This window comes from Colletes latitarsis, chromosome 9 (assembly GCF_051014445.1).
Source record: "Colletes latitarsis isolate SP2378_abdomen chromosome 9, iyColLati1, whole genome shotgun sequence".
NCBI lineage: Eukaryota > Metazoa > Arthropoda > Insecta > Hymenoptera > Colletidae > Colletes > Colletes latitarsis.
Window position 1 is genome coordinate 19195650 of NC_135142.1, and position 10703 is coordinate 19206352.

Here is a 10703-nt window from a genome sequence, read left to right on the forward strand (position 1 = left end):
CAAATTCGTGTAAAATGTAACAATAGTATTTTGAAGAAATTTTGCTTTTTAGATTAATGTGGAGTTCATTCCTAATTCGATATATTTTAAGTAGAACAAAATAATTTTGATCAATCTTTTAAAATCTAATAGTAATGTATATGTTAATTTTAAAGAAAAAACGAGAACGTGGAAAGTAAAGACGTAGGAAAAATTCGTGTAAAATGTAACAATAGTATTCTGAAGAAATTTTGATAAATCTTTTAAAATCTAATAGTAACGTATATGTGAATTTTAAAGAAAAAACGAGAACGTGGAAAGTAAAAACGTAGGACAAATTCGTGTAAAATGTAACAACGGTATTCTCGTTGTTTAACTTTGTTTGCAACACGCGTAGGAAATTGTCCGTGCGTAGGAAAATTGAATCGTTAGGCTAGAATTTATGTACCGTTAGCGTCTCGGGCGCCTCATTGTGCGAATGCAAGCTTTCGCAGATGGCGTCCATAAAGCAAGTAATAGTTACTATTACTTTTATCGTGAAACATTATTCACATTTCCATCAAGCAGCAGGCGTATTAATAAATGTTTTTGGTAATCTAATTTGTCACTATCTTCAAAGTCTGAGATTGTAAAAAGGAATTACGAGTTTAGGTATATCCAGATGTGAAATAAGACTACAAAGATGTTTTTTTTAGAAAAAATTGAGAAATTTGAAGTTACTTAAAGGCAAACGTGAGTTATGTACAGTAAATATGTCCAGAGAAATTATAAATTCAGATTTAAATGACAAGACTTTGTTCAACTTCTCTGGAGAAAACCAATATTAAAAGTTAATTTGTTTTATTAGAATTAATATCCAAACAGAAAACGATATAATTGAATTAGTACAACTCTGTAATTTTCTTTCTGACTGTATCACACTGTGTTTATATTTGCAACTGGACCAAATTCATCTTTACATTAGAAGTGGTTAAAATGACCCATTCGTAATTTCTAGTAAAACTTGTGAAACATTTATTCGACCGAAGTCTTGAAAATTTACTGTAATTTTCTATAAGAGAATGAATAAACATTTATTCTCATTCCATTATATATTTTTTCACGTATAAATACAAATAAATACACTATAACTGTTGGTACTTCTAGTGTTAATGGCAACCATGATGAATACCAAGTAAAAGACACACAAATTTCTCCATTTAATCGAATAAAAATCAAGAATATATTTGTGTACGTCTCAAATATTTGAATCACTCTGTATTTATATTTGTACCTATACATCGAAACTGAGTAGAATCGTAACAAATACAAATTCGCCTTAATAGCAGCCGTGATGAATACCAAACAAGAAACAAACAATTCATTGTTACATAAAAATAAAAATTTCGATTAATAAAACATTTCACAATGCATGAATGCACAAATTTACCCATTTAATTAAATAAAAAATCACAAATATATTTGTGTATGTCTCATGGATTAAATATTATAAAATTCCTTTCATCCCTGGGAACACGATTGATCCAACGATCAGTTTCCAAACAATAGCGACTCGTGGGTACGGATACAAGTTCGAGTGCTAGAGCCACAGGGTGGAAAAAAAAAAATGGTTAAAGGTGTAAGGATGCAAAACACGTCTGTCGGTGGAGAGGCCGCGCGGGTCACAATCTCATCTATCGATCCTAATCGGTCTGTTCTCCCTTTCTTTCTCTCTCTCTCGCTTTTGCTCGTACATTTCTCGGCCCTTCAAACGCTTAAACCCCCCCATTGGACGTACGCGAGCGTACGCTATTATCTTATTTACGTCTCATTGTCTGAATGTATCATACCAATATCGAGCGGCCGCTCTCGTACCGAGCAACAAAACACTTCTGAATCGGGTCCACGCGAAAACAGTCTGTTTAGATTTCTCGCCGGCTTCTGTTACGATTTTCAACGTATTTCGCCGCATTGATGGCCGCTAGTTTCACGCGAAGATCGCGTGCCACCCACCCGTAGACTCTCGCGACAATTTAGGTACGACGAAAAGTTCCCAACTGTTTTTCGACGCGAAACTTTTCTATTAATATTCGACTGTTGGCCTGGCGTAGTTTTACCTTTGAGTAAACATACCAGTATCGATTTTATTCGCTTATAGAACTTGTCGATATCGTTTAAGCGTAGCGAAAAATTGCGTGTACGTTAAAAAAATATTGGATTGAAACTGAAAATGTAATTCGCGTGGGATTTCTTTCGAATTAATTTATTTATTTTAAAGTGTAATATAGAATGTGGAACGTAAGTTTCAAAGTGAAAATTGTTTAACATATTTTTGTTATTCCAAGTATTCGGGAAATAAAATGAAAGAATGTTGCGTGTTTTTATACAGACGCAGAAAACTCGACGGGGAACTGGTTAATGGACAGAAAGTCTAGAAACATTTAAAACACGTTTACGAAACACGTTGCTCCTAAAATAATAAACCGATCTGTGGATGAAGTGCAATTTCGAGCACTTGGATATTATACGTTTCTTTCCTCCGCCATGTTTCACGAATTTATTTTTCAAAAAACATCGTCTTGCGTTAATCCTCTATTGCTTGAAGTTTATTTCATTTTCTAAAATAAGGAATTGCTTCATAATCATTTGTACTTAAACTGAAAAATGTTTCTGTTAAATTTCCCCATTGATTATATTAAGCAATCTTGGAGTAAGATCTTTAATTCCAGGGACGGTGCTTTAAACATACAGAAGATTTAATTAACTCAATTTATATCATTATCATAATAGCACGTTCATACAACGGGGCAATTAATGTTTGTTTCTCTCGTATTTCTTAAAAATCATCCGTTTCTTTTTCTATTTTTGCACAATATTATCTGACGCCATTTAGGCAGCGTTTTTCATAGAATTGCTCGAGATATAATTCATGGTCAAATTAACAACACACGGGAAACTAAATTAAACGAATACGTACCTAAAGGATTTTTATGAGAAAATCTATCTGCAGAAATGAAATTGATTTTCGAAGATATTTCAAGAAGAGGATTACTTTGATCGATACTTCGGTATCTACGATCACTTCTATACTCGCTTGTGTACAAGATAACACCGAAAACGCTTTCGAGCGACGTGAAAGTCGTTAAAATAGCTGCAAACTGTATCACATGGACTTTCGATTATGGGAGTGTCTCATTATTACATATTACGATAGATATAGCCGTTATAGTTGCCACAGACGTTATAATAAAATACAAAAAATGTAAAAGTAATTGTTGATGGAAAACTATGAAACTATGTTTGTTTTCAAAAATGTCTGAAGTCGAAACTTTTACACGAAACCACGATTAGAAATGCAATATTTATGATACATGGAATCATTCTTGAACTCTCCTTTTAATCTGAATGAATATTTTTGGCCAATTTGATAGCAAAAATCCAACACTCCGTAGTCAAGCTGGCGTAAAAAATTACAAATGTTATTTCTTTAATAATCAGAACCGATCAGTCACAGAGACAAAAATCTATACTTCAAGAATATGATCGATTTTTGTTTCTGACATCTTTTGCGTCAGATAAGCAGTACCTTGACCATATTGGGGGCCTATTATTGGCGATATTTATCTTTCGATTAGGATAAGATTTTCTTGAGACTAAATTCATATATTGATTAATAATTTCATCGCGATGTATACTGTTTTTGTGCAAAAACTCACAAACTTTACCCTGTCTCTTATAGTATTGTATCTAGAGATGGGTAGAATTGAATTAAATAATAGAAGTTACTTGAATAAGCCACTGTATATGTACGACGATATGTATTTGTTCCTTTTGTAGAAAATAATATTTCTACCACTATTTTCTGATAATACAACTTTACTAAGAAACTCGTATCTTCTAGTATGCAAGGAAAGATTTTCTACCGATTTGCATGTAGTACCTCACATTTGATTACATTACATATCGCTTGGAACAATACTAGTAACGTGACAGAGTGCAAATATTGATTCGTATATTATTAAAACTGAGTTAGTATTTAGAAAACGTAAGAAACACGAAAATAAAATCGTTTTTCTATCAAAAAAATCGAAACAAATTTTATTTTCGTGTTCTTTGCCTTCTAACAATACGAACTTAACTTTATGCCAAATCAATAACTCTACCTTCTCGCTTCTAGTGTCACAGTAAGATAAACCATAACACAAAATGTTTCTTTGTTCACTAAAAATCAACACGAGTTTCCTTACATATTGAATTAACCTTTTGCAGTCGATTATCTCAATTTCAGTTCCAAATCTACGATTAAAACCAGTAATTTTCCAAAATACTCATAATTTCTTCGTCAATCAATTAAATTTATAGTCTATAGTTAACAGTAGTAATAAATGCAACTGTCACTGAAACGTCACTATTTTCCACAAACGAAACAAATACATCGTCCTAAGCAAAATCGCGTCTTTTGTACTTGTCTTCGTCTACACGATTGTAAACATTGACACGGGAGGAATGAAGAGATTATAACATTTGATGCAAATTTTCATGCAACAAACAACTCACTCAAGAGTGTTTATCTTCCGTTCGTTCGAAATTTGTATCCTGCATCCCCTTAAGACGAATTTTCATAAAGGGTACGACGAAACCGCGCAACGTTTATTTTCCCAGCGAAGCCAAAACGGGGGGGAAAAAAGGAATCTACGCGTAGACGAAAAGGCGAGGCCGAATTCTGTTTTATTCGAGGGAAGAACCGGAGGCGACCAGGGTGAAAACCGAAGGGCCAAGGTACTCTCGCGAAGGCCGCCAGGAACATGGTTTATGGTTATATTGTAGCAGTAAAGCAATTTCCTACTTCCAAGTCTCCCGACCTCGGTTCTCCGGGGTCTGCCATTATCCGTTGACTCTGCCGTTGGAAAACTTTTATTCCGCGCTATGTTTTGACAGCCGGCGGGTTCTGCTACTTTTACGGGTCGACGATGGACGGAGCTTCGTGAAATTTATTACGTCGTCGACGTGGTGCGTTAACGACGGGGAAAACAAATACGTACGCCCGGTGACTTCGATCTCACCGAGATCACGAACGTGGGGGGGGGGACAAGGATCGAGGGGTGATTGGTTTAGAAACGATCTTACAAGATTTCTAGAAAAGTTTTGAACATTTATTTCGACGTTCGTACGCGCGTCACTCGTATGTATACATATATACATATACGAAATCTATATATACTTTTACGAATAACAATCTTCGACTATGTACATAATTTGATTAGGGTTCGACGGACCGCGAGACCATTTACCGTTTCTCGGTTCGCGATCGACGACGAGAGATCATTCGAACGAATTCTATTTACAACGATATTATATTACTCTCCTACGTGTACCGCAGGCATGGGGACCACGAATGATCCGAGGATATAATATATATATCGCATTTTGGTATCGGTTCGCGTCGCAGGCGTTCTAAACGCCGTCACGGCGCGTTTAAAGCTATTATTTACAAAGAAATTGTTCTCTAGAGCGAGAAATAAAATAAAAAAAAAAAAAAAGTTAGACGTACGCGTAAAACCGGGGACGAGAAAGTTTCCTCGCGGATTCGTGTGAAAGCGGATCTACGGGAACGACGGGATCGTTCAGCTCTGCCTGCCGGTCAGCACGGTGATCGGTTTGAGCAGCAGCTGCGGCTGACTGTGGCCCAGGGATCTCGGCTGCTGTACCGCCGCGGAATTGCAGATCGAGACCGGGGGCGAGTGAGGCGACATCGGTTCGGGACTGCTGCCCGGCGACGCGGTGGCCGACGTCAGCTGACCCAACAGCGGGGCCTGACTCACGTGGTACCTGGCCGGTTGCTGGTTGTGCCCGAACACGGTGGCGGTGGTTTGGTGTTGCTGGTGCGCCGCCAGGGACCTCAGGGTGGAATAGAAGTCGTAGGGGTTGCCGGAGACGGGGATCCCGGAGGCGGTGATGCTGGTCGGGTAGCCGGCGGAGGTCGGAGGCTGGAGCAACCTCTCCATCGAGAAGGGTCCGTGTGCAGGTGGGGCGGCCGTCGCTGGGAGAGGCTGGGGCTTGCAGGGCAGGCTGCTGGCCGTGCTGGTCGCGGCGCCGGGCAGCAAGCTGGCCGGGTAGCCCGCGGGGGTGGAGTAGGCGCCGGTGGCCGTCGTGTATCCGGCCGCTCGATGCAAATACGGGAGCGTGTAGAGCGACGTGGGCCATCCTGGTGGCGCGTACGCCGTGGGGTACAAGCCGCCCAGGACGACGCTCCTCTTGAAGGCGGCGAGTCGCGACCTGGACGCGGCGGTGGTCCTCCTGCGTAGCTTGCCCGTGGTGCCGCCGATGAACACGTCCTCGGAGCTGGGGTCGAGCATCCAGTAGTTTCCCTTGCCAGGGTCGTCGTAATGGCGCGGCACTTTAACGAAGCACTTGTTCAGCGAGAGATTGTGCCTGATGGAGTTCTGCCAGCCCTGCTTGTTGTTCTCGTAGTACGGAAAGTGGCGCATTATGTACTCGTAGATGCCGTTCAGGGTGAGACGCTTCTCCGGGCTCTGACGGATGGCCATCATGATCAGAGCGTTGTAGCTGTAGGGTGGCTTCTCCGACTTCTTCTTCTCGTCCTGTCGCTCTTTCGAGTCTTTGTGCTCGCTGGTGATCACCGCGGAGGTGTTCGTAGAGCAGTCCAACGGCGGCGTCTCGGTGCCGCCGTCACCGGTCACGTCCAGGTCGCTCGAGTCCTCGCTGTCGTCTACGTGGCTGATGTCCGGCGACGCCGATCGGCTGTCCGGCGGCGCTGGCGTCCCGGCGCAAGCTTCCGGCAGGATGCTACGGATGCTGAAGTTGCTCTTGAGAGCCGTGCGCGGCGGCGGCGAGGCTGTGACCGTATGCTGCTCGCCGGAACCTTCCATGTTCACCATTCTTTCGACTCGTAGCACTTCACGAAATCGTGTAACGTCGAACTTCGGTCTCAACTCAACGACACAAATCAAAAAAACGGTTCACGAGGTGTTTTCTTTCTTTGTTTAAATAAGTCCACACACCACTCTTTACGAAAGGACGAACTCGGTCCTTTTGTTTTTTTTCTGCGCTACTACGGAAAACCCTGTCAGCGTCACGAACGATCGATGTGCTCCGACCGAGCGGCGTCGCGTATTTGACGTCATCCCCGCCACGCACCGTATTTATATGGCTACGTTGGCCACGCCCACCGAGCGCCCGGCGTATGCCGGCCGAGGGAGAGCGGACCAATCGTCGGAGCCGCGGCCTGCCTCCCGCGGACGACGTCCTTTCGCCCCACCACAATGTTTTGCGGCCAATGTTTGACAGCAAACAGTGCAAACAGCGTGGATTTACTACGGGGGCAGGGATTTCGAAGGTGGCCGATCAGACTCCCGGGGGCCGGTGGTGGGGAGCGCAGCCGCAACTAAACTCGTAGCTGCGAGACCAGCGTATACAAACAAATCCAAACGCGATAGCTGCGTTTCTACGCCCTCTTACGATACGCGCGCGCGCGCACGAACGCGCTCTCCGCCGGGGACCGAATTGCTCGTCCACGCGTGAACACAGCCGAACGAGAGGAGGTAAATGCCCTTTGTTGTTGCTGCTCCAGCCGCTACCAATGCTCCTCGATCGAATCGTAGAACAGTTGAAATAGATGCCACCCTACTGCTACGCGACTACCGCACGGCGAACGAGTTCTCGCCGTTCTCGAGACTTCGTCGAGACTGTCTGAAATTGTTCTCGCACGGTTTCTCAGACGACTGAATCGATTAACCCTCGAGTGAATTCGAGAATGCAGGGTTAAAAAGTAATTTCGGATTAAATGGAAGCTGCGCGAATGGTCGACGCATGGGAACCTGCGAGACGGTATTCGAGTCGAGTTCGAAACTACGAGAGATCTTTGAATATAAAAATTTGTTGTTTTTAAGGTATAAGAACGTGAGATTATCAGGAAAGTTGAATGATAATTGAATAAATGATTTTTTTATAATAACACTTGTGTTAGCATTCACATGATGTATTATGGTTAAGAAACGTTAAGATTCAGATCATTGAATACCAAAATTCGTTGTTTTTAAGATACCCAAACGTGAGATTTAATTTAGAATTATATTTCATTTTTATGAAAGAATTTTTGTCAAATTGCCATGAAATAAGCAATAAAATGATTCATTTTCATTATTCATTCAGTCATTTTTCCCCTTATAGACAGTGATAGAAAAAGTAACATTGTCGTAAAAACAATTATTTCTACAAAACCGAAGAATAATATAAATTAATGGCAAATTATTATAAATCGTATAAAATATAATTTTTGATAAAACTTCAATGGATTTTAAGGAGGAATTTCATGCTTTAGATAATTTACCAAAAAGGAGGGGACTAAAATTATTTAATAACCTACAATTATCTCCAGTGTTCATCACTTCAAGACAATTTGCAAAGAAAAAGTATACTTTCACATTCCTCTAATTCGTCACGAATATTTTAAAGGTATTGAAAAATTATTTGGTAAAATGATATATTAGCACGTGAATCGAAAATTACACGGGCCCATACAGGGTTAAAAAATTCAGGTAACCTGTGTATAAAAAAAATATAATATCATTACAAGTAGATATTGTATTAAAAAATAAATTTTCGAGGAATGATAAATCTTGAGCCCCCCTTTCTTGAGTAACTTTTAACTGTTTCCAAGCGCCAATTACAGGTATCGTGAACGTTTCAGTTCCTAATAATAATTCTAGCATCAATATTGCAATAAACGATATTATGCAAAAATTCTTGAAGGGCCCCTAGGCGAAATTGAATTTCGAAGAACGAACAGTAGCTTTTAAGTGGCGGTAATGACCTTAGATATTGTATTAACCAGTTAACTGTGTCGCTCTGTGTTGAAAGTGCGAATTTCTGTGTGTCACGAAAATCGATCGATGACGAGTATAGTCGTCAAGCACAGAGTAAGTGTCGTTGTTAAAATATTGCATCAAAAAGATAGATTTATTTTATAAAACTCGTCATGACAAAAAATCCTGACACTTCACCACACAGTTAACTGGTTAAAAAATAAATTTTCGAGGAATGATAAATCTTGAGCCCCCCTTTCTTGAGTAACTTTTAACTGTTTCCAAGCGCCAATTACAGGTATCGTGAACGTTTCAGTTCCTAATAATAATTCTAGCATCAATATTGCAATAAACGATATTATGCAAAAATTCTTGAAGGGCCCCTAGGCGAAATTGAATTTCGAAGAACGAACAGTAGCTTCTAAGTGGCGGTAATGACCTTCCCCGTAACTAGCGTCTAAATTACGGATATTCTAAAGGCCAGATTACGAAGCGGCGGTGGACGAAGCGGAGGTCGTATAATCCGTTTGCCTAAATCGAATAAACTTAGCCTAGGGCCATTGTTTCCTGGTATTGTGGTTTAACAGGATTAATTCGTCAACATCGAAGCTACGCTCGAGGTTCTCTTCACCTGCAAGGACGACTGCGACCCTTTCGTTCGTGGGTCCATTGTTATTAGCCTTTAAGGTCGATCTTACATATCGGTCAGCTTTCCGGAGGTAGAAGTACTCGTGGACGTAATTCCCGAATTTCCAGTTACGATACAATGGTTCAGAAATATTAAGATTTATTGGAGTTATGTCTATTCAATATCAACTTTGAAGAAATAAACATTAACACGTTCACTGCCAGATCAAAATCGTGTAATATTCTGTGAAAGCAAAAGTTTGATTTTAGACCATCTAAAAGCTACATCTAAAATTTGTTTCAGTAGTTATTTTTGTGACTTTGTTGAAATTCACAAATTCTGTCCAAATTTATTTCTCTGAACGTGTTAACTTGAGAATTAATTTTTCTGGTATCATAATGATTAATCCTGTCACCCATATATGGGTGACGTGGTAGTCGAAGTGTTAAACGAATTTAGAACGTGAAGGGTCAAAATTTTAAGGTAGAAGAAAGGTAGAATAAAGCAATAAACTGTTATATTTTAAACTCTCAGTAATAATGCAAAAGAATATCTGAAACATTGGTGTAATTGAAAAATGACATGAAGTAACATTAAAATTACTGTGACATCGAAAGTTACTATATAGAGTATCTCGTGCAACTGAAAAAAAACATAGAAAACATATGCAGCATATTTCGGAACAGCAGATTGTTTAAAACGACTACAAAATTATAGCAAAGGAGTCGACTAAAACTGCAAAAGAACATGAAAAAAGCAATAAATCTATTATATTTTAAACCCTCGATAAATGTCTGAAACTTTGGTATAATTTAAAATGACATAAAGTAACAAATATTCAAATTTACCTTCGCTTAAAAAAAGTATTTTCTCTCACATTCGTTTGAACAAAAGTTTCGAACAAAAGGCAAACAAATTAATTTGTTTCTTATTAAATAAAAGTGTTCAAACAACAGGATAAAATTATATTTCACGTCAAATATTAACCCCTTACCGTACCAAGTATTTTAAAATCAACACATTTTTACATTTACGAAGTATCCATAAAACAAATCTATTATTTTTCGTGGCCATTCCTTGTACGTACAAATTTAAACAAAATTAAATCGTACATCGAGGGGTTCTCTGTGCGATTGTTCGTTCGAATAAACGTTGAAAATAAATCGACTGTACAGTATTTTCATTCGCTGTTCCAGAACGTAATTTGCTATTCCGTGCGTGGGTGGACCGGGATTATATTATTGCGACGCGAACTGCGAATCAATGGCCGGAATCTTTGCGCGCAACGGTCG

The 10703-nt window shown here is 39.7% G+C and overlaps 1 protein-coding gene across 1 annotated transcript; it reads right to left on the reverse strand.

The window, feature by feature from the left end:
• Positions 1-5095: 5095 nt before the first annotated feature.
• Positions 5096-7105, reverse strand: LOC143345261 (uncharacterized). The gene has a single exon (XM_076772189.1). The coding sequence runs from the start codon at positions 6855-6857 to the stop codon at positions 5583-5585; it is 1275 nt and encodes a 424-aa protein (XP_076628304.1). The 5' UTR covers positions 6858-7105; the 3' UTR covers positions 5096-5582.
• Positions 7106-10703: the final 3598 nt, after the last annotated feature.

Bases quoted from the DNA above. Each gene is read 5' to 3' on its own strand.
- LOC143345261 (XM_076772189.1), bottom strand. From the start codon at position 6,857: ATGGTGAACATGGAAGGTTCCGGCGAGCAGCATACGGTCACAGCCTCG.